The 24,983-nt window shown below is 38.4% G+C and overlaps 1 protein-coding gene across 13 annotated transcripts in view; it reads right to left on the reverse strand.

Moving 5' to 3' along the window:
• Positions 1 to 992: 992 nt before the first annotated feature.
• The window catches only part of RBMS3 (RNA binding motif single stranded interacting protein 3), a 739,797-nt gene continuing 715,806 nt past the window's right edge, over positions 993 to 24,983 (reverse strand). For 6 of the 13 annotated variants that reach the window (XM_034993359.1, XM_034993350.1, XM_034993370.1 and 3 more), the window contains 3 exons: positions 18,210 to 18,290; positions 15,371 to 15,498; positions 993 to 7,532 (listed from right to left, as the gene is read on the reverse strand). In XM_034993359.1, the coding sequence (XP_034849250.1) occupies positions 7,526 to 7,532; positions 15,371 to 15,498; positions 18,210 to 18,290 (216 nt within the window). In that variant the 3' untranslated portion in view covers positions 993 to 7,525. Of the gene's footprint in view, positions 7,533 to 15,366; positions 15,499 to 18,209; positions 18,291 to 24,983 lie in introns of those variants that run through there. The other 7 variants (XM_034993384.1, XM_034993376.1, XM_034993404.1 and 4 more) reach the window with 2 other exon arrangements.

The raw sequence follows: 24,983 nt of genomic DNA on the forward strand, positions 1-24,983 counted from the left end.
AAGCAAGGGCAGGTAATTGAAATTCACTGATTAGCCTGATAAGTTGCTATGGGTGCCAAAGGGTGACCAAATTAAGACCTCAAACATATTGAGTGCCTCATATTTCTTATGTATATTTAGCATATCATGAATGCATGGTGCTTCATGTATACTTAGTGCATCATAAATATAGTGTTTTCTTCATCTTTCCATTTCTATTTTTGTTCAGCCTCACATGCTCTACTTAGTTTATGTCCTAAAGTTTACTTTCTTTGCTATGTTTAACACATTGTATGAATTTCATTTATCTCCTTTGTTTTCTTGTCGTCTATAGAATTAAATATTGACTAACAATAGCAAATATGTATTGTAGCACAGAATATTTGTGGCCCTCGGATAGGAGCTCCCAGTTAGTTTAGATGATCCTGCACCAGAGAAATATAGTTTCTGTTCTTTGCTTACCACAGTCCTCCATAGCTTGAGGAATGAACACTTCTGATTTTGGTTGACCTGCGTTTTAATCCTTACAGGGTCAAGGCATCAAAAGAAATTTTTTACGTATAACTCTATCTCCTGGTCTTTGCAAAAGATATGCGAAGTAGTTGGTAGATGTTAAGCATGTTCGGAGATAGGAATTGGACTATCTCTGAAGCATAAAGAGTAGGAAGCATGTGTGAGGTTAGGAAGACCTACAGGGTCTCTCCCTACAAGAGTCCCTAATTAGGGGTTTTCTCAGCCCCTTGCATGAATAGAATGCTCCTTCCTCTCCTAGTTTTTGTTACCAGGGATGGTATGCTGTGGCTGCTGCTTCTTCTTCCTCTTCTTCTCCTCCTCCTCCTTCTTCTTCCTTCTTCTTCTTTTTCTTTCTTCTTCTTCTCCTTCTTCTTCTATTTTGAAGCATCCTGAAGGAAGCCAGCAGTATACCCAATTAAATACAGAGACTGCTCCCTCCCATCGGTCCCTCCCTCAACCCATCTCTGGAGCAGTGAAGAAAAACACAACAGCCTACTTGATTGCTTTTATTTTCATTTTTTATTGAAAGCTTCATCAAAGAAAACAGAAGTTTAAACCTAACATCCACTGATCTACAGAAAGCCCAAGGAACAGGGGAAATGGTAGCTAATTTGACTGTGGTACAGATGAAAAATTAAAAATAAAACCGGAAACACCATAGAGCTACAGAACTTTCCATGACAGAGACAGCAGTACAAAATGCTCTTAAATAAAGTTCAAATTTGGATGATGTTTCAGAAGTTCCATGAAGTCAAATATGGCCTAAAACAAGGGTTTTAAAAGAAGCTGTGTCCCATTTTTTTTTTAAATTTAAAGAAACTGGAATTTCATAGCAAGTACACTTTTACATTTATTCTTTGAAAATTAAGATTCCAATTATATTCCTCTTCTTTTTAAATAAATAGAAGCATTAATTTCCAGAATGGAGAAAACTTTTTCAAATGTCTCTTTGAAATAGTTTTTATAGTTCCTGAAAAGTATGAAATAACACATTTTTTCATATATGAGGAAATGACATTATTTTGGGGAGGAGGACAGAGCATCTTTCTTAAGAATCTAAGACCAGAGGGTTTAAAATACAAAGCATAACACTAAAGTTACACTTTGGACACTACTTAAATTTGAAATGATCAGAAAAAATCCACTGGAGTATCAAGGTCATTCACCCTTATTACTGTGATGCAAAGTAAAAAAAATAAATAAATAACAAAACAATGCATTTTTTTTTTTTTTGCCAAAGATTTAAGATAGGGATAAGAGTGTATATTTAACCAAGAGATGTTATTATATTCTCATAACTCAATTTTGAGTTGACCTTTTCTTCTGGTTAAAATTTCAATAGTGAACGAAACCAAAACAGCTTTCTTTTGAGGGAAGCCAAATACTTTGCTACAATTTTTTTTCCCTTTGTATTTGCAAGAATACAGCCAACTCTCAATTATTTGCGGTGGATGGGAAAGGGACATTATGGATAGTAAAAATCCGTGGTATATAATGCACTGACTATTTTACTAATGATTTTAAATTCCTTCGGTAAATCGAGACTTAAAGAAACAGACTGATTTGAATTTGATTTCCAAATGTTTCTTTTCCACCCTCACGGTGAAATGCTAATAAAAGGAAATAGAGCAGAAGACCTAACAGTTGAAAAAAGAAGACAAAACAAATCTACCAAGTAAATAGTTAGCCCTTCAAAAATTGAGAGTGATTGTATTTCTGCAAGACTCAGTCATTGGGGAAGTTACTAACTGGAGTGAATAAAATGGAAGAAAAGTGTGACTCCGTGGCCCAGAGGTTCTTCCCTCAGACTCCAAGCTTGATCTCACCTCTGCTCCAGCTTTAAATCTTCCTGAGCGGAAGAAGCGTTTCTTAAAATATTATTTTCCCTTTCAGAAATACAAAGAAATGAGTATTGAGAAGCTATCCATCCTTTTTTCATGTGACAGGGAGCATACGTATTAGGGTATAAAACAAAAGAGAAAGAAACCACCAATCTGGGGTGAGCTTCCCTGCCCCAGATGAGAAAAGATCTTTGGGGCCACTCAGGGATCTTATATTTAGCTTTGTATTTTCCTGAATTCTGTGCAGTCCACAAAGGACAGGCATGACCAAGAACACTCAGATTAAGGGACCGATTTCATATTTAAGAATATTGGGTAAGAAATGTTAAATTTGAGTTAGACTCAACTGTCTTTCAATGCCACGGTGGATGTCATTTGTAACAAATTGATTCATTAATGAAATCCCATTATCACTCTGTCACAGGAAGGGGGTAGTATACAGAATCAATGAGCCTGTTTAAATTCTGTCAGTCCCTCAGATTGGAGTGCGATGCTGTCAGTCTCAGTGAGCTCAAAATTTTGAAGGATGCCAGGCACAATAACACACAAAACCAAAATCTCCTCCTTCACTCCCTACTGTGGACAAGATAACGTAGATCAAGTCTCTATGACATGTTTAAACTTTGTTATGAAGTATGATTCCTCAAATGTGCTCAACGTTGTTTATACACATACATAAATATTCCCCTTCATTTGTTTTTATATCATCTAAAAACATAAATCACTGAATCCCACTTAAGAATTTCTCCCTGCTTATCAGCTCATCTGCAGTGGTTCGTGCGTGCAAATTAAGAATGAGACTGAGTTGTCAAATGTATTTTTAGTTCCCTACTAACATTATAATCTGTCTAGACAGTCCATTGAAACTTCGGAATCATGAAGAAGACTGCAAAAGTGCTACTCAAATCAAATCTCACTCTTCATTAATTGGGATTTCAGGCCACCATAAAAGATACCTAGGTATATATATTAGACATCGCAAATATTCAAATAATTTTTTTTTAGGGAAAAAAAGCTATTCTTTTCTTGTCACACATGAATTGAATGATTTTCACACAGTTTTGCAAGGGGTCGATGTATTCTGCAGGGACAATGACCTTCTGCTCCATCCAGGCTTTTTCTGCTCTCAGCCTTCTGTCTCTAACATGAGTGCTTTTAATACCATGTAGTTTTTCACTAGAATGTGTGGAAGTGAGTCTTATATGCTATCAAATGTGGCAGATTTGTTAAAGTCACAGGAAGAATTGATTCAAGTGAAGCATGGAGACAACATCTGAATGATTGAAATTTATCAAGGAAACAGCCAAACCGAAGTCAGGTAGAGGATTTTTTGTTGTTGATTCGTTTTTAAGAATTTTATGTCACTTGCAAAAATCAAGGTGTGCCAGTCTTCAAGGACAAACAGTCACCAGCACTTGCTAGCATTACCTTTAGCTTACCTAGGGGCCAGGACATCTTCAGAACACATGGCCATACATTGAGTCACTATGCATAATTTGTCTTCCCTGACAAAACCTTATCATTATCAAAAGAAAACCCACTCCTCCACTGACCATGTAACTAGAGTTTGGATAAGATAACTTTTATCCCATTTGGATTGTGGCTTTGGTTTGTTTCCTGATGTTTAGAAGCCTTGGCAATTAAAGTCAAAAGGAAAAAAATGGAAATATCTGAATAAATGTTTGGAAATCTGAGCCAGAATACTTAAAAAAAAAAAAAAAAAGAGCCCTAAATAGGATTAGAATCACCATAATATTAGTTGCTGATTAAATCAGGATTCTGATGTCTGTGTATACTGAACACATTTTGGTTTGTTTTATTCTCATACAATGTAATGCTGCTTACCTGTTGATGCTTTTTGTTTATTCCCCCAGACTTGATTCTTAAAAACAATCATTAGGTAAGATGACAGATGCAAATTTGAACATGTGTCATTTTTCCTTCTTTTTTTTTTCTTTTTGGTTGGAAATAAGATATTTTCTAGAATGGCATGATATAAAAAATCCAAACACAAAACACACATGGACACATAAAATGACAGGTAATTTCCCTGTGCCTGAAGTGGCTTAAAAAAATTGAGATCATTGAAATTTCATAGTTGAAAAAAATGTTTCTGAATGTATAAATAAAGCAGTAGTTTTGAATAGAAACAGGAAGTTACCTAGGCACATTCATCAGCCACATGGTAGCTACCTCTTAGCCTCATTGTTGATTGCGTAAATGAGACTTTCTTTGTATCACATTAAGGTTTTTTTTTGTGTTTTTTTTTTTACAGAAACAAAAGAAAGCATGTTGGTTTCATATTCAAATGAATTATGCCCAGGATAATCCTTATTTATACAAAGAGTTCAGAGACTGAAAAAGAGAAACGAAAAGCACAGTTCCTATACATGTTCCTTAAACCCCCTGAAACTCAGGGGCCCGCTTCTCAAAGATAAAACTTAAGTGCCACCCTTGAAAAACATGAGAAGCTTGAAGGACAGAACAGAAGATAGTACACATCTAGGATTCTCTCTAGAGCATGGAAAACCATTAAGGATGGGTGTCACCAGATGGAATTTCTCTGTAGCAGCACATGCTACATTTTCTTGGATCCATTTGTGCCTCTGACTTGGCTGCAAAGATAGGGAGCCACTTTCTAGACTTGAGCTTCCAGTTCATGGGGTTTCAAATAAGAGAACTGGGCTCATTTCTGTTAACAGGTCACAGAGAGTTGAATATTGACAATTTCAGAACAGCCAAACTCATTACTGATACTGACCTAATGGGATTATGATTTGCCTTTTAAGTTTTTTTAGTTTTTAAAAGCCTACCATTTTTTTTTTTTTTTTTTTTTTACAGTGCACTTAACGCATTTCCCTCTTCCTTCTGGACTAAGACAGGTTCCCCCGACTTAGTTTGTGAGAAAACTTTCACCTATCTAATTCCAACGATCCCTTCAGAAAGCAACTCTGTGCATAATTCAACTAACAAAGTTCCATCGGTCTTAATTTCAGGTAAAACTATACAGGTTGAACATGGATTCCATGAGTCAAATATGCAGACATGTTTGTTAAGTCAACCTAATTCATTTTAGACAAAGTTTTGCATCATTCTCAATGCAAATATATCTCCTTTGGCTTTAAAGATTGAGCAAACCTAATTCTTTTGGTTCTTATCGATATAAATCATACAATTTCTTGATTGTCAACTAGCATTTTAAAAGCTTACCTAACTTCCACTAACAGAATCCTCAATCTGATTGGTCCTACTTGTCTCAGAGTTAAACTGAAACAAAAAGGTCTATTTTTGTCCTTCTTCTGACAACACCAGGGTATGAGAATACGATGACAGGAGGCAAAAGGGAGATATCTCCTCCCTACTTGCAGAATCAAGGTGGCTGTTCATGGCAGATGAACAAAGACTGAGGTGAGAAGACAAAACCTAGAGGCGTTGGACTTGAGAAGGAAGACTATTGTTACAAATACAATGAGACCTTTTCAGGAGACCACTCATCACTTAACAGAATATCTAAGCCTTTTTTTGACAAGTGACCTTTCAGACCAGTTCGGGAAGGACCTTTAGTTCAAAGTTCACAGAAAAGAATTTCAACCTGTTAAACAAGTGTCTCAACTTATTGGTGGCCATCAATACAGGTGTCACTATTCAAGAGAGCTAGTAAGGAACCAGAAAAGCTCACGGAATGAATATAAAGCCGTTCGGCTCTGTCAGTTAGTATCCAGAACTCTTCCTGCTGAAACTGCTGAACACAGCAGGTGCAAGCTTCTACTAGTATCAACAAATGCACATTAACAAAAAAACAAAAACAGAAACAGAAACAAAAACAAAAAAAAACACCTTTTGTTTTGATCTGTTTTGCAGTATATAAAACACCAGTGGAAGGTAGTTTAAACAAACAACAAAGTAAGAACTGGTCCGGCCATGTAGGTCAAATAAAATTCTTAAAAAGAAAAGAGAAGAAAAGGAAAACAACCTCTATCTTCTGGACTGCAATAGGGTGCCACTTCATCTTTGGTATAAAATAGGCCATCCATAGGCTGAATTTGATCACAACTAGGAAAGACTACAGAAATTGTCAACAATTTCTCTATCTATTGCTTTTTTTGTTTTTTTGTTTTGTTTTGTTTTTTTGCACTTTTTGACCATAAGCTCCTATCTACTTAAGTTTTTTTTTTAATGCTCTTAAGCTAGGTTTTGCAATGTGACAAGCAAAGCTGACTAAAAACTTTGTAAAGCTCATAAAAAAGACTGCAGATAAAAAGCACTAATGCTTTTGCTAGCGATCACGCTTTGTAAATAAAAAAAATCTGCATTCTGCCCCCAAACACGCATTATTTCTAATGCAGTTGTTTTTAAACCAACATTAATAACTTTACCTTAAAATGTTTTAGCCTTCTAGAATGATTCAACACTTAAGACAAAGTTCATGAAAAGTCCCAGCATTTTCCCAATTCTTGCAGTTGCCATGGTTTCTTTTATCAACAAATTTTCTTCAAATGAAGAAAAAACATTTTCTTTTAAACTGTACAGTTTTTTTTTCACCCTAAAAACTCATAGTCTTAAACTTCTGTACCAGTTAAAGCCGGCACAATATTTCAATTCTTTCTTGAATTTTTTTTAACAAGACGTTGACAGCTTGCCTCGAGAGCCTTTGACGTCCTTAAAATTAAGGCAATTAAGATTCAAGATAAACCTTACCTAAATATTTCTAAGAAAAAAATAAAATAAAAATAACCCACTAGATTTAAACAAAAGGGGGAAAAGAAAGAGTAGCTTAATTACTGAGGAAGACAATTTGTTTCCATTTCTGCTTTGCCCACCTCTTGACATCTGATTTTCTGTTAAAAAAAAAAAAATCTGTCTACATCTTCTGGTAAATTCTGAAATCAAATGTTCTTCCAAATATAATGTCAACCTTCTGTGTTTTGTTTTGTTGTTGGTTTTTGTTTGTTTGTTTCCTCTTCTGGGATTTTTTTTCTTTAAAAAAAACGATGGCGAAAGTAAACTGTCAGACCACATGAAGGAACCATTTGCACAGCACATAAAAACACTTTGTTTTCACTGGGTATAGTAGAAAATTAAAAAAAAAAAAAGCATTCCATCGACGCCTGTGCAAACTGGAAGCCAACTTCCTGTTCAATGAAGTTTCTTCGTTCAAGGCAAAGTTTCAGACGGACATTCTTCAGTCTTGTTTATGGTCTGTGGAAACAATTGAGTATGAGCGGTCATTACATCAAAGCAACTTTGAAATCACCTCATGTGCTCTTTTCCAGTGAGGTCTCTTTAAAAGATACCAAGCTCTTTCAATATCTAGAAAATTGTACAAGTTTTAAATCCTGCCACTTTCATACAATTATATATTTGAGCCAGAGAGTTTGTTCACATTAAGTATCAAGGCTAATAGAACAAGAATATTTTTTGGTCTAAAGTAATAAATACTACAGCATATTTGAGCCAGAGCGTTTGTTCACATTAAATATCAAGGCTAATAGATCAAGAATATCTTTCAATTTAAAGTAGTAAATATGACAAAAATACCCAGACAAGTAATACTCCCTATGTGCACGGAACCTATTTTTCAATGTCTGGCTTATGTTTTAGGTACCCCCAGAAATTCTTTGAGTAATTCTGTTCTTTCAAAACTCCTGTGGGATTCATCACTAATTCAGTCAACAAATGCGCCCATCCCTACTATGTACCCAAGATATAGCAATGGTTGTGTGTTACCCTGTGGTATTCACCAAGTATAATCACATAAGCCTTATTTGGCCCAATAAAGTAGTAAGACAGTTAAGAGGGAATGGGTTTTGTTAACTTTCCCTCATCCCCTCTTCTTCCTTATTCACCCATCTCATCAAGATTTTTAATTCTTGAGAACAGGCACTATATTCTACTACTTTTTACTCTCCAGGAATCTGGCAGACGGTATGCTTGTAACAGGTGTTTCACTAGACAAATGACATTTTTACTTATGCCACTTGGCCTAGCCTAGCCCAAATAATGTTTTCTCCTTCTGCCCCATCTACAACTGCTGGACTGAGCTTCTAGTGGGTTGACTTCCACGCTTAGCTCTTCCATCCACAGACTAGAATTTTGTTAAATAATTTCAGGGATGTGCTATAAAAACTGATTTTTGAAACTATCTACAGGTCAATTTATTTATTTTTAAAGATTTTATTTATTTGAGAAGCAGGGGGAGCAGCAGGCAGAGGGATAAGCAGGCTCCCCACTGAGCAAGGAGCAGGACCCAGGACTCAACCCCAGGACCCTGGGATCATGACCTGAGCCGAAGGCAGACGCTTAACCAACTGAGCCACCCAGGTGCCCCTATAGGTCAATATAGATGAAGCTCACTTCTCTCAGTGCTTTGCAGGTTCTTCTGACGCCCAGTTGTTTAATTTACTAAAGAGGACTCAGGGTTGCTGAGGTTGTACGGGTTGTTCACTGCACAAGATGCATGACTGAGAGAGTTTACGGGGGCTAAATTCCCACCCAAAGTCTGATCCCCAAACTGTGTCCTCTGGTGCAGGGCTGCATTTGCTCTGAGCAAGTGGGCTTTACTCAAATTCACAAAATGCCCTTAAGGATGTTTTAAGGTACATGACAGGTAGGCTGGGATGATCCAGATTGTTTTTCCTACTTTGCACAGAGCACTCATACAAATTCGCTACGTCTCTTAGAAGCCTGATAAACTTGTTCTTAGAATCACGTAAGAAAAGCAACTAGTTGATAGTTGATATTTCCATTTTTAACCAATGGTTTAAGTTTCTAGGAATACATAATTTGTGTGTGTTATGTGAAAAAGTGGGGCTTCTTTTAAGAAGAAATGCAATTAAAAATTTCATACCATCAGCAACAATTAGGGAAGCTTTATTAGTAGTAGTCATGGGAACCATGGTATATATGTGATCTCTATTCCTTTGCAAAGTACAGACTTACTCCATTCATTTCTTAAAAATCGGCCTTGTTGTGGGAATAAAACTTTTCTCTTTGTTTGGTTGTGTGTTTTTGTTTTTTGTCTGTTGTTTGCTCCCACTCCCATCTTCCACCTGGTCTTGTTATTCATTTAACAGAAAATGCCTAATACACCGTGAATCTCTGGAACAGCTGTTCCATGAACAGTGTCTTAGTCAATGGGCTACCCTGACATACACACCCACACTGCTCAGGTATGTCACGTGCACTGGTCTTGAAGCATCCATATTTATGAGCTAGGCTACAGCTACTTTAAAGCTCTAACCTTACCAAATGTTTCCAATGGCCCTCTCCCATCAAGTGGTCTCATTGTTACATAACAAGTGGGGAGCAATGAATGGCTGTCCTTTGCATTTTCTTGGTTGCTAGCTGAAGTTGGAAGGGACAATGTGTTGCTATTTGATAGAACTGAATTCACTCCTATCCACTTTCTCTGTCCTAGATGAGATGTGAAAGTGCACATTTACATAATGCTTATGTATTGCCCTCCCCTTTGGCCCCCAAAGAAAGCAGAGCGTATAGATTAGGAAGTAGCAAACCACAGGCTTAGAATTCCAGACTTTTAGAAGTGGAAAGACAGCTTTGGGATCATCTAAGCCTGCAATATCCCCCAGTGTCATTCCTGAAAGATTAGCTTCATGTGATGCTGTGTGGAAAGAGGGATTCTGTGGTCCAGAGTTTGGGGGAAACTGCACATTATGCTCCCACTCTTGCACTACCCATAGGTAAACTAAATATATAGGAAGGGCACCAACCAAGAAGGGTATCAATATAAAAACAAACTTATTTAAAGAACGTAATCTTTTCAATTAGTATCAAAATAATTATCCTGTTGACAGTGAACATTTTGTTATAGTTCTTTAGTAATTTAATATGTTTGAAAAAACTCTCAGAACTCCCAAGTAGGAAGTCCAGCCTACGCGCTAATCTTTCAGGAAGTGAAATGTTTGATTTATCTGGCTCTCTAGGAGGTCCGGCCATTAGCATTTTAATAGCTTTGAAGAGAGAGAACTGCAATTAAGAAAGCATTTCACTCAGGTCAGAGGGTGTTTGCCTAAACTCCTTGGGACCCCCCCACCCCACCCCAACTCCAGGGAATGGTGGTAAATCCTCCCTCAGCACTAAAACCTAATTTACACTCTTGGGAGAACACTGATCTAATCTCTTGCTCTAAAGAAGAGGAAAAGGAGGCTCCGAAGGGCTGAGTGACAACTAGTAGGTGGCAATGAGAATTTAACTTCGCTTGCAGACTTGTACTTTTCAAGCCCTTGTCATTTTTAAGATTTTTAAGATTTCTTAAATAGCACAAATTAAAACTGCTAACTTGGGCAGGAACGGGAATCTCCACAGAACTTCCAAAACAAACTACAGGTATCATATCTGCCTTTGCAGGTAAGAGCCCCCAAATTCCCTTTTGCATGAATAGCCTCTTTTAACAAGGAAAAAAAAAAATCATGAATACAAAATGTGAAGACCTGTTTTTGAGCTTGGAAAGTGGCATTTGGAATAGTAAAATATTTGCTGCTACAGATCCCAAATATAACCTTTCTATTCATATATGCACATCATTTCTACTTCTCAAACTTTGATCCTGCAACCTTCTGTTGTGATGTCTGTGATTTTCTTCAAAACATCTTTAGTATAGACATTATGGTGCTAAATCTATGTGTGATGTGTTAAGCTCCTTTTCCAGGGCACTCAGCTACCCTCGTCCAAATTTCACACCCCACAGGAGGTCAGCTACCATTTAATGAGAAAGGCCAGAGGTTTGCACAAGTACTTTAAATTGTCCATATCTCAATTAGCATAATGATCGTCAGAAATGGGTTGCCTAAAGAAAGTGGTGGCATGTTAATTAGCATAATGATGCTGGACATCAGCTGCCATTTGTGAAATTTGGAGTATTCAAGATCACTTGGATAGGCTAAAATATTTTAGAGACCCTCTCCACTGTAGGTGAAAGATACAGTTAGAATGTACAGACATTTGTAGCCTTATAACTTTAGGGATACTGCTTATGGCTTGATCTCAAAACAATTTATTAATTTATTTGTGCCTGCTTTCTTATGAATGCTTCCCTGATAAATGTCTCTGTGGGAACTCTTGCATCCCTCAAACTTTTCCCAGGGATGGTTATATAAGAACCCAGGTGTCTACATGACCCACACACTTAGCTCAATTCCCAGTGTCTTCCTAAATGGTTGTGTAGACTCTCATGCCTTACCATGACACAGATCAGCTGCCCTTGGCTGAAACTGATAAAACCTTGGAGAGAGCCACATTCATTTCTTCCTTTTAGAAAATTTCAGAATAGATTGTTATCCATCACTGTATTTGACCTAGAATACTATTTTTGTTTTCATGCAATATATTATTGTTCTCTTTTCAAGTCAAAAAAGCTCCCGGCACTTAGGGAGCATGTCAGAGAGAGTAAGTTGAGAATATAAACAGGACCTGTTAACAATTTTCTCCAGATTTGAAGAAATGTACACGAGGCCGTGTAAGCAGTGTTCATACGGCACACGTTTGAAATGTCCCACGTTCTAGCGTGCTTTCATCCCTGGCATGTTGCCACAAACTCACCCTGTGGAACATCCTGTAACATACATTCCTGAATAAGTGCAAAGGAAAATTCCTCCCAATGAGGAAATCCCTCGCCATAATGCTTACCACTGTGGGGACACACGGGGAGGGTTTCCTTCTTTGATACCCTATCATCTGTGGAAAGGCCCGAGTTATCAGCCATAGGAATCTGAGGTTCAAGGCATGTAACCATGTGACCACGGTGGTGGGGTGGGGGGGGTAGTTTTAAAATGTTTAAACACTTAAAGCTTTCTGTGGTCAGTCTCAGACTTCCTAGGATAGTTCAAGGAATAATGCTTCTTTGAATTGACTTATTATAAGGATAATTAAATCCCTTATCTTTCTCTACAGATCAGGCCCTCCCTGGTTTTTATCTTATCTGTCCCTGTTAGTAGCATCAATAACTCCAGGGTTTTGTTTGGAATTGTAAAGCCCGGTTTTCCTTTCTCCTCTTACTTCAGTCTACCCCTCCTGCCCTTACCCCCCACCCTCCACCCCATTGCACTTGCCACCATCTCACTTCAGACCTTTGTTCCCTATTGTCTGAATTCTTGCAATCATTGGACTGTTTCCATTGCTTCCAAATCCACTGTTTACCTCAGCTGGAGGAGCATTTGTAGGACAAAGGAAATGCTGTTCAAGCACCTCAGTATGACATCTGATATTAGAATCTGGGTCCAACCTGCTTTTTTTACACTATTGTGCTATTCTGAATCCCCTTCTTAGAGAAGCAGTCTGAGCTTTCCCACCCCTGGTCTTTGGCCAAGCTGTTCCTCCCCCTGGAACACTCCTTGACTCTGTGTAAGAGCCAGTTCCAGTTGCCACAACCTCTGCCAAAGCTGACCCAGTCGAGAAAAATGAAATGCATTCTCCTATTACTATAGTATTCTCTAAAAAGCCCTGTTCATTTTCTCCCTTGCAGTAGACACATCATGTCTATGTGTATGTCCAAATCCCGTACTAGATTGTAAACTCTGGAGGGCAGGGATCCTGTCTCCCTGCAGAGAAACTGACCTGATGCTGGATACTCTTAAGTGTGGAGGTGGGTAGGGAGACTCTCACTGGAATCTGGGAGAGGCAGACATGTCCTCTCCAGGTCAGGCAGGACATCCCCTTTCCCACCACATCATACAATGGTCGTGAAAGGTAGGGACAACCTGAGAAAGAAGAGAGCATCCCATTGTGGGCTCTAAGTGGGGGCAGCTGAAGCTGATTGAATCAGGCAGGGAAAAGAGGATGTTACAGATAGTCGCAAGAAGGGGGACGTTCGTATCCTGAAAGCCATTATTGAAACACATCCTTCCACACCCAGACTCCACTGGTGAGTGGAGTCCTTGAAATATAACTCAGTTGCTGGCATACCTTCCCTTAACGTCTTCCAGAGCTTTAGTGGCTCTCTTCAAATAAAACTGAGAACGATTTCTGTATACAAAGCCAATTATTCAAGGACCAAAGGCTCTATAAAAACTGCCTGTTTGACTCTGTCTCCTACACCCCCCCCCTCCCCCGGCCCCACTCTTTCACCACACTCTAGCCACAGGTCCCCATTCTAGACCTTTGGTCTTCCTGTTTTTTCTGCCTAGAATGTTTTTTTCTCCAAATCTCTCCAAGATTAGCTTGTAATTATCTTTCAGATCCAGGCCTCTGTGAGAGGCCTTGCCTGATACCAAATCTTAGGTATTTATGCTGTCATTTTCTATCACAAGAATCTTTTTTACATATTGGCTTTGGCTTTGCAATTCTGTTTTGCTTTATTTTGTTTTGTTTTTTTGATTGTTTGCTGATTGGTCCACTGACTGTGAGTCTACTCCTAGCAGGAAGTAAACTCCAAGAGAGTAGGAAAGGCGCCTGCCTCCTTCATTGTTCTTTTCCTGGCATCTGGAATTCTGGGGGTCACATAGTAGGCACTGTATCAATAATTGTTGACTAGGGGGATGAAAGCATCTCTTTTATTTATCCAGACAGCATTGAACTATTAGCAAGAAGGGTCTAGGATCACTCACTTCCTTGTTATGCTCTGAAACAGCAAAAGCCAGCTTCACCTACTCACCAAGTGGTTCTGGCAAATACAGCAGCTCTCATTTCCCACCAGTGTCTCTCACCGTGCTTCCCACAGCCAGTCTCTGCTCCTTTCTCACACATTACCCTCTGAACAGACTGAAAAAATTCCAGTATGCTGGGAACAGAGTACCAGAGACTACCATATTGTTCCATGTGTGTAAAAGTGATTCACATAGGCTATAGGTGAATTAAAAATACAAACAAGAAACAAAACCAAAAACACAAAATGCTTTATTTTATGGATCTTTCCTGAAAGCTGTTATGTGAAAGTAATAATAATAATAGTAATAAAGGTTAAGTCATGTGGTCAGCACATTTAATTTGGAAGACTACCTTTAGAAGCTAAGCTACTTAGAGGAGACTCCATTACCATGATTAATCTTTCAGCAACAAACAAATCTCTAAATATGTATTGAGGTTAAAGAGGAATGATTAAGAAATGGGAGCAACACTCTGCAGACAGGATGGATCTCTCGGGAATTCTCTATTCACTGGGGCTTTGATTGCTACCTACAGATTAGAATAGTTTGCAGGACAAGACATCTGTATATAGACTGAATTTTTGTTAATTACTTTGGCTTCAAAACCTCCCAAATTTTAGTCTACATAATTACTCAACACAAAGCCAACAGTACTTTATAAGTGATTTAAAGATTTGCAAGAGTTAATTCTGATACATGATTGTCTCTTTGTCATTTAATTCCTAAATAAGACTCCACATCGTTTTAGATTTTATAGCACCCTTTTTCATGAACTACTTTACTGGGTGTTCAAGGTATCCCTGCAAAGGGAGTGATACTGTCTTCATTTAAGAATTCATGCAGGCTTACTATCCAGTTTCAAGTGGAAATATTGGAGTTTTTTCCAAAAATATGTATAGTAGTTTTTTTTTTTTGTTTTGTTTTTTTTTTAATGCCCCTTTCTGTATTTAAGGCTTAAGTGAAATTTTACATTAACTCTGGGCTTGGCCATATGACTTGCTTTGGCCTATGGGGCAGTAGTAAATGTGTCCAAATGGATTGAAAAGTGCTTCATTTGGGCTCCCTCTCTTGCTGTTCTCTGAATTCTGGGACTTCCATGTGAATAAGATGATGCAGGATCAGAAACACATAATCCAATTGCTTCCATCATATTCAACCAACAGACAACTAACACCCAGAAGCAGAGCCGCAAAAATGACCATCAGCTGTCCCCAGGTGCTTGAGCAATTATAGTCAAGACCAGAAGAACCATCCACCTGAGGTCAGCTTAAGTTGCCGGCCCACGAACTAAATAAATAGACCCATGAACTAAACAAAATGCTTGTCACTAAGTTTGGGACGGTCTGTACTGCAGCAAACGCTAACAGATACAACATGAGAGTATGGTGACAAGATGGTCGATCTTGAGGAAAAGAGCTTAGCGTAGCCCAAACTTACTTAGACTGTTGGTAAGAATATGCAGGTGCATGTTCGTTGGATGTGTCCACTGCTATCTGTTGCTGCTGACCACTGGTGTCCTGGGATGAAGGTGCCACTGTCTGGGGAGAGGTATCAGCAACAACACCCTAAGGAGGCAAATAAGAACACAAAAGCCTTACTGGCTTTAGCAAAGGGTCTTCTTCCAGCTGGACTATAGGGAATATCCCTCTTCTACTTGGCTTGAATAGACTTGCACTCGGCCAAATGAAGCTACAGGAAGTACCCCAGGGAAAACCACAGAGCACATCTGGATAAAGGCTGAGGAATTCACTTCAATGTGTCACCAAGAGGCCTTGTCTTCAGAAACCTCTACTGTAGTCAAATGGTCAGAAAACCATTTTCACCAAACTTAGAACTTTTAAACCATGGTTGCATATAGCCACACTAAATAATAATTTATTAATCAAAAGCTCATGCAGGATTCCTATAAAAACTTGTATATTCAAATATTTCCCTGGGGTAGTGTACCGTGTCATGTCATGTCTCTTTGACTTGGCAAAACAATGGACCTAAAAAGAAAAGAAAGGAAAGAAAAGAAAAGAATACATAAAAGCTTGGAATTCTTTTAAAAGGCTACTGTTAGGTAGGTTTTCCCTTCAGCAATTTGGTTTGTTTTGTTTTCTACAACATGAACTAGAATTCATTTCGAGGTTTCAGAAAACAGACATCCTTAATCTTGATTTGCTACTTCTCTCACCCTCTCGTTTCTCACAGATGCCAACAAGGATGCCAACAAGGAGTTGATCATCGTTAGGGATAGATGTTTGCTTCTGAGAAAGGCACAGGTGGTTTTATCTGGCAGGTGGGAGGCCTAGAGAGGGCATCTCTCTGAATATGTTCTCTTGGTTTTACTCATAGCCTTGGACACCTACAGTGTGTCAGGTTTCAAACGTTTTGGTCAACTCTCTATCCCTAACTAAACTGTTCCTTAGAATCCAAAAATTCTCCCCATATTACTTCAATCTTTTTTTTCCCTAATATACTATTTGGTATTACTCATTTTTCTGAAAGTCCCACTAGCATTTATGTGTGCGGATATTGGTGAATATTCAATGAGTGTTTTACATAGAAAAGAGATCGGTGCTTTTTTTATACGCACAAATTCAAAGCGATATATTAAAGTGTACCTCCATTTTTCTTAGTGAAAGACTTTTATTTATTTATTTTTTTGTAATCGTTATGCCCAGTGTGGGGCCTGAACTCACGACCCTGAGATCAAGAGTTGCTTACTCCACCTACTGAGCCAGCCAGGTGCCCCAACCCAAAAGACTTCTTTTTAACTATAGACTTCTTCTTTATAATTAGGCTGTTTCTAATAAGTCACACTGTCAAATGTGTCCCATCATTTTATAGTCATCAAAATGCTCAAATTCTGTAGATAAGCATATCCATATGTCAGTGTAGACAAAGAAGAATGCAAATATGTGGTAGAGATCTATGCTTAAAGTGCCTAGAATGTCCAGATTCATTAACTGATGATCTAGCTGCTTTTTGATGGGGTCAAATACAGCAACAAACAAACAAACAAAACAAAACAAAGCAAACCCCACATCTATTTTAAACACATAGTCTTGAAATTCTGAAGAGCCAGTTAAAACCTGATTAATACTGACACATTCTTTGGGGCCCACAGGTCTAGAGCACGTAAAAGATTTAAAACTGGACCTCCTTGGCTTCCTAAATTACATGATGGTATTCTCTTAAACTTCTGTTTTTCCCAAACCTTGGTACTAGCAAACATCTGGCATATACCAAACAAACACTGTGTAAGATCCAATTTATTCTGTGAAGATTTCCCCAATCTCTGTAGTTGTAGAGATTGAGCAAGTCATGGTAGCCTTCTACGTGGAGTGGTGCCAGCACCCTAGCTGGCAGGCAACTCATGGACTAGCAATAGCATGGACTCCAGAGGAGTCCCTGCTGTTGGGAAGAAATGCACTGTGATCATAATGGCAAACGCCATCAGGAGAAGGGGAGGAGTGGCAAGAGACAATGATGGCTAGGACTAGACAGAAATATACACATCTAAGTGTTTTACCACTATCTATATAGCTCTATGCTCTCTTCTTTCCTATGTAGCTTGCTGGCTCTGTCCAGTAAAGTAACGTGTACAGGGGATGGATTCAGCCCAATGGAAAGAGAGAAGGAAAGGAACAAAGTTTCCATTAAAGACAAAATGACTTCATCATTTGAGGTATCCACAGCCATAAGAGGGTGCAAATAAATCGGAATCTGGGGATGGGACCCAGGCATAAATATTTTTTAAAGCTCTCTAAATAATTGCAGAAAATAATATACGGAGAAGTTTGAGAACCAGTGCACTCATGTGAACATAGATTCCCAAGGGAGCTTGTTAAAATGCAAATTCCGATGCAGTCAGTCTGGGTGGTGTCTCAGCCTTGGCATTTCTAACAAGCATCCAGTGATGCTGCTGCTGGCCCAGGGACACTCTTTTGAGTAACAAGGCACCAGCAAACTCATTCAAGTAGTTGCAAACATTTTTTCCTGCCCTATTCATGAGTACTTGCGGTTAACCTTTAATGGGGTAGTGATCTGGTCTCTGATCTTTTGAGTATAAAAACGATACTCCCCTTTTACCTCTACAGCAAATTGGTTTATTTCGTGGGCAAAGCACAACGTAGGCATGTTGGTGCACCTTCATACGGTGAACTTGCAATGGCAAAGTTTAGAGCGGCACAAAACCACACACAAAGATTGCTTGGGTTATGGGGGCCCACGTGCATGCGGCTGAGATTTGCCATCCCTACCTCTTTCTGTAAGACAGGGACAGACTTACTTCAATAGAAACAGCTGTCGGAGGCACAGGCGTGTACTGGGGAAGGTAGGTCCCTTGCATAGGCGTGGCAGCAGTCATATACTAGAGAGAACCAAAGAAAAATGCAGGTGAACTTGAGATTGCAATCAGCGAGAAAAGTAGGTGTCACGTGAAACTGCTTTAGATGTGTAGCCCACAGCCAGTGCATTATTACGCTCTATTTCCACCAACAACGGGGCAGTTCCTATCAGCAGAGAAACGAGCTGGGCTTACTGATTCAGCCTGAGCACCAGCCCACCTCCACGGTATTGGTGCGGTATCGTCCCCCTTCCCTCACTTTGTCTCTGTAGCCGTTCTATCTTAGATCCTAACATGGCAGTTTCATGTCTGAAACACGCATTCCATAAGGGCAGGGAGGGTGTCTGTCTTTCTTTCCTTCTCATTTTATTGCTAGCACCTATCACACAGTAAGCTCTCAACGAATCATTTGTTGAATGAATGAATCATCAGATTGTTAGCGATCATTTCTTTTCTAACTAAAAAAAAAAAGAAAAAGAAAAGTAGAGGAATAATGCAAGCGATGCGCATGTAACAGTATTCAGAATTGGCGCAAGTTCTCATTTTGTCATTTTCCTACCACTTTTTTAGGTGCAAAAGAAATAGTATTACAGATAATGACAAAGTCTCCTTTGTGCCCTTCCCCCCTTTCCATGCTCATGTCACTGGCGGTGTTTTTCTTTTCAACTCCTTTAATTCTCCAAATTTTCTTCATCTGGATGGACAATGAAACCCGTCAAACCATTTTTCACTAAGTTGTAGTTTTCAGTAAACATGCGTTGGGAATAATAACCTGCAGTTTTGCATTGCAGAAAGGGAGACCCAGGAAAATTACTTGCTCACCCACATAAGCCAAATTCCATATTCCCACGTCTAATGCCTATCTCCCCTGCAAATTCAACATTCTACTCTTTGAAAATAGAATTTTCTATGGAATCAGCTGTATTCCTGAGCTTCTAAACTTGACCTACATTACAAAACGTCAGAGCCAGCATCATCTACTGAAGACGAGTTTTCTCCATTCACGAAGGTTAGAGACATGATTTTGATGGAAAACTGCAAGCCTCTGCTACTTTATTCTTCTAAATTTGCTGGTTCAAATATAAATGCCAAGCCTCAATGTGCAAAACTTAAATTACTATGTTTTGTGTATCCTGGTCCTTTCAGTGTGCAAGCGACGTAATGGTTCTGAATCAAGGGGAATATCTGAATGGAGATGAGCTCATCAGTTGTTCAGTTGTTGGTGTTGTTGGTCGGTATTCATGGAGAATGATAGCAATTAAGCAACTCTGGAATAAATGTATTTCCATCCTAAACTAAAAACTGTCTTACTGTATCTACTTGCTAAAAATAGAGACAGGCTTAATGAAACAACCCTAAATCAAACAAACCAAACTGTTGCCTATAATCCACATGTAGCAACTAATAACTGGGTAACACTAATGACAACTAAGTTCAATTCCAATCTATATTAAACAAAACAAAACAAAACAAAACAAAACTTGCCACTTGGACCAAGAGCAACTATTTGAATGGCCTGAAGATATTACTAATTTCGGTTTACACTTAAAAATCACCAGAGATTTCTATGTATTATCTCCTGTGTTCTCACAGCAGCCATCAATTTTCTATTGCAATTGTCCAGACTGTCGTCTCCTTAAAGGCACGGGCCAAACTCTTCATGTCTCTGTATCTTCCAACACACCATGCCATGCCTGATACTCAATAAATAATTGTTCAATGGCTGAAGAAAAAGTTGCAAGAAGAAAGCCTTCCATTTCCAGTTACAAATCTTGCATGCCCTTAGCTGTTAATAATTCTGAGCTCACTGTAGATAGTAATTTCATCACGCCCGTAGTTTATTTGTATAACCTTTAAACATGTACTTTAGCCAACTCTGCTCATTATTGTCCTTGTGTCTTAAAGCAGACATAAGTACTCAGGTATGTGATTGCTATCAATTTTTCAAATAAGTATAGAACTCGGGAGTCACCTTTCAGCAAATATATTCCACATCTAGAGCTCTACGGCAGGTGTCTGCCTTGCTAACAAAACTGCTCTAGGAAGTATTTTGGGGATAACAGTTCAGATAGGTGTTTTGCTTATATTATATAGGTTATTAAAATCCTTTGAGCATTTTCTATAATGTTTATTTTTGAATGGTAGCTCAGCTGAGAAAAGAGCTGTGTTCTAGTGCATTCTGGCAAATGCTACCGAATGTATCTTCTTTTGTGATATTGACATACAATAAAAACTGAGAAGTCAAGTTTTATAGCAGCCTATTTGAAGATGATTAAGGGGCGCCTGGGTGGCTCAGTCATTAAGCGTCTGCCTTCAGCTCAGGTCATGATCCAGGGTCCTGGGATCGAGTCCCGCATCTGGCTCCCTGCTCCGCGGGAAGCCTGCTTCTCCCTCTCCCACTCCCCCTGCTTGTGTTCCCTCTCTCGCTGTGTCTCTGTCAAATAAATAAATAAAATCTTCAAAAAAAAAAAAAGACGATTAAGACACCATTCCTTCTTTCCCTCCTTCCTTCCCTCCCTCCTTCCTTCCTTCCTTCCGGTAGCATCTACTAATTTTGCTTAGAACTAGTTGCTGGTGGGGAGGTGGGTCAGGGGATGGGGCAGCTGGGTGATGGACACTGGGGAGGGTATGTGTTGTTGTGAGCACTGGGTGTTGTGTGAGACTGATGAATCACAGACTGGTACCCCTGAAACAAATAATACATTATATGTTAATTTAAAAAAAAGAACTAGTGCTCTAAGGAACGTACTTTGGAAAATGCTTCTCTAATTGAATCTTGAAAGCCTTAGTAGATTTTTAGAAAGGGGGAATATATTTTTGCCAACTATGAATTTATGTAAGCCCAGAGCTGATTCTATTGGGGCTCATGTTCTACTTTCTGGGCATGGTTTTCCAAGACTTATAATATACTAGTAAAAGAACACATTGATTTGAGTATTTTCTATTCCAAAGTTAGTAATTCCAAACTTTGCAACTGGGTCTAATAAGTGAGAGTGTATCTTTTGCCTGAGAATATGATACCACTGGTACTTACCTATAGGACACTACTTTGATCTGTCTGCATCCCTCAGGAGCCATTTCTGTGAGTTATAAGTTATAAGAGCATGGCCTGGGTCACTCAGAGCAACACTCACTAGTTCTCTAGTTCACTAGTTTACCAACCTCCCTTGCCAAACTAGAGTTCTCAGACAGTGTGGTTAATGAAAAGCATTTTATGTGATTCTTAGCTAATCTTCTTCAAATAACTCTGACTTAATTCAAACCTTCATCTGTGTTTTGTCCAGTAGAACTGAATCAGTGTATTTTCACAACTTCCAAGACATTCAGTGAAGTTGTAAACATGGCCCAGACTGAACTGCTTATGGCACAAATTCATACTCCTCTTTAGAACAATGCGGTGAGCTAGGAAGGACGGCTCACCCATTTTACAGATTGAGATAAGATCCCGTGTAATAGGAATAAACTTCTGTTCTTCTGACCCATGACTGAGGACACTTTTCAGTCTACTTCTTTATCTTTGAAATTAAGTAAATAAGGTCTTAAGACTTTCCTTTAGATTGTTTCCATCTAATATAGATGTCAAGATGGTTTGTTGTTGTTGTTGTTAATGGGCTGGAAAAACTGGAGATCCAATTAAGAAACATGGAATGATATGCTTTGGATAATATTTTTATTGCCATTTCATTTCCATGCATTTCTTAAATTTTACTTCATACTCACAATACCTAAGTTTCTTCCAGGAAGACTACCCTATATGCTTGTTTTACAATTTAACTTACTCTTCTGCTACTCCTCTGAACAGAACCAAGAGAGATTTTATAGTATTAATGACATCAGCTCAGTTTAGTGTGCTGTATCTTTTAATGAAAAAAAAAAATCTTTTTTTTTTCCCCCCTCACAGAAAAGATAATAGAGTTTGAGAACATTGAAAATTAGGGATAGGCTTATTTTAAACGAGTCAATACTGTGGAGCTTTATGCCCCATAAGATTATTTCTGGATAAACTTTTGCAATAAAACTCTGCAGTAGTAGACACATATATTCTAGGGTGAAGCCTCCAGAAGTGACAGCTTTGTAAAACTCGGAGCAAATGCTTACAGGAAATGGCTCCAGCTATGTGTAAGATCAACTCCCAGCTTTAGGTAATTGGTGACAAATAACTCTGAACTTTCTCGGCAAGCACAGTTTGATTTCCTTAAGAGCACAGATAAACTACAGTCAGACTTAATAATCCAGGCTGCACAAACACTGTTTAGATCTGGATGCCTCAGAGACTTATTTTATCCAGCTAACAAATGACAAAAGACTAAGAGAATGCCCTCCGATATAAGAAATCTGCCCTTTCGGCTTGATAAATTCTGGTGGATTACTTATTAAAACCATACCAAGAATGGATGTATATCCTTTAAGCTAATTTCTTTTATTGGTATGTTTCAAAGACTAGAAAATATCTGCCACCATTCTTTCATGAGTGCAACTTATTTTGCATTTTTTGATACAATGGCTGATGAGAACCACACTGCAGTGAGATGATGTGGATAAAAGGAGTACGTCCATACGATATTTCCTTGTTGGTAGCAATCCAAGGTTTAGGCATGAATGGAGAAATTTTATGGTTTTGGTAAACAGCTTGATTATTTTTACATATTCTAAAAGCACTGGATTTTCACATGTAAGTTCGAAGGAGACCTGAATAGCCATTTTCAAACCCACAGAATAAATTCCAGACTCCATCACTTGTTCCAAGAAGTCTAGACGCTGCATCACCAAGATAGTTACACAAAGACAGAAAAAAAAATGGTGAAATTGGAGAGGAAATTGTGTTTTTGCCTATTTAAGTCAGGACAAACTGTTTCTGTTACTGTGGAATCATTGATTATTTCAGAGGAAACAAAACTCCACATTTTTAGTTCTGGATTTACTTTCTCTTCCCCCACCAAAGCAAAACAAATATGTTTTATATATTTCCTGTGAGGAAATTTTCGTTTAATAATTTGTAGAGCAAGGGAGTAGCAAGGTATTTCCTACATTTGAATTTTTGAAATTTCCTCAAATAATTTATCAAACTTGCTCATTTGGAGTTGTCACTATACTGCTTAGATTTTAAATTGGTGCTTCTAGTCCTTGCTATAAAATTCTTCAAGACGCTTAACAAATTCCAGAAAGGGGAGTTGTCCAGGTACTAGCAAACCTGGAAAGTCAATAAGGATACAGGAAAGTTGCAAAAATGCACCTCAGAAAGGAAGTTGAGCAGAAAAAAGAAGCATCATGGAAGATGATGCCAACAGAATGCAGTGTGAATTACTTTCAAGGTCATCCACTGTAAAGTTTCTTCTAACAAAGGAAACTTAAGGGAACAGCCTGGGTTGGGTGAGTGGCTGAGGGAGAGGCATGGTGTTACCTCAGATAGAGGTACTTTGTGGTGTGTAGATTTGTAAAATTCTGTCATTTTAGAGCTGGGGAGTAATACCTGGACCCAGGATGGCGAATCGGTATCATTTCACATGCTTGCTTTGACTAAGCAGTAATTGCTGCCTGGAATGAAATTCTAAGAAGGTCTCTAAGTCTCCATGCCACTCAATGAATGACAGACCATCCACAGAGGGGAGGAAAGCCGGAGAGATTCCCATTGAAAGGAAAGTGTCCACTAGGCTGGACTCCTATATGGGCCCCCGCTGTACATTCTTCCTATAGTCTTTCTACTTCTGCCAATAAAATGTTGGAGAATGAAGTGGATCCTCATCCAGAACAATAGTAATGAATGCTTTCATGATGTTTTGTGCTAGTATTAATTTATAAAGTAGGTACTAACAGAAATAACAAAGTAGACAGTTGTGAAAAATGAAATAATTATCCCTGAAGAGTAGGTGGAGGTGAATACAGATAGTAGCATATACTTCACTTACTAGGAGTAAAAACACTAAAGGAGGAAAGATGGCCAGTAGATGGCTTGATAAAAATTGAAGCCCAGAATTCTTAGGAGTATGTAATCTATAATATTCACCCAATTCCCTAGAATAGTACTAAACACAATCCACAGAGAGGTGTGCATTAAATTATTAAACAAAAAATACACAATGTCAACATTGTGTTCTGGGGTGGCACCATTTTTTGGCAACCCATAGCAAGGAGAGTAACAAGGAAGAGTCTTGGAAGTTGCTCTCAGCTTGGAAATTTATGAAATCTCACCCCCAGTGCAACAGGGAGAAGTAGTCATTCCCATATAATCACAGGCTAAGGAGGCCTTCAGTTTTGCAGAGAAAGGAATTTTCATGAATGTCTTGGAAAAATCTAAAGCCTGCTAGGTTCGAGCTTGTGCACAGATCCCTGTGGTAGTAATAAAAAATAAGATATAATACTATGGAAATGTAGCTGATTGAGAAACTGTGCCTAAAATTTGAACTTCAAACAACTCTATATAGGCATCATGAATTCCTTCCACCCTCTCAATTTTTTAAAAAAATATTTGCTTTATTTATTGATTGATTGATTTAAAAAACAATTATTAGAATTAATAAGGGAGTTTAGCAAGGTTGCTGGATATAAAGTCAATAAAAAACTAGTTCTATATATCAACAGCTGACAATTAAAAATGAAATTTAAAATAATACTATATCGATGGCACCAAAAAAATAAAACACCTAGAAATAACTTTGAGAAAAGGCATGAAAACTTCTATACTGAAAATTAGAAAGCATTGATGACAGGAATTAAATA

The sequence above is a fragment of the Mirounga leonina genome, unplaced genomic scaffold (genome assembly GCF_011800145.1).
Source record: "Mirounga leonina isolate KUSES-001 unplaced genomic scaffold, KU_Mleo_1.0 Mir_115, whole genome shotgun sequence".
Lineage (NCBI taxonomy): Eukaryota > Metazoa > Chordata > Mammalia > Carnivora > Phocidae > Mirounga > Mirounga leonina.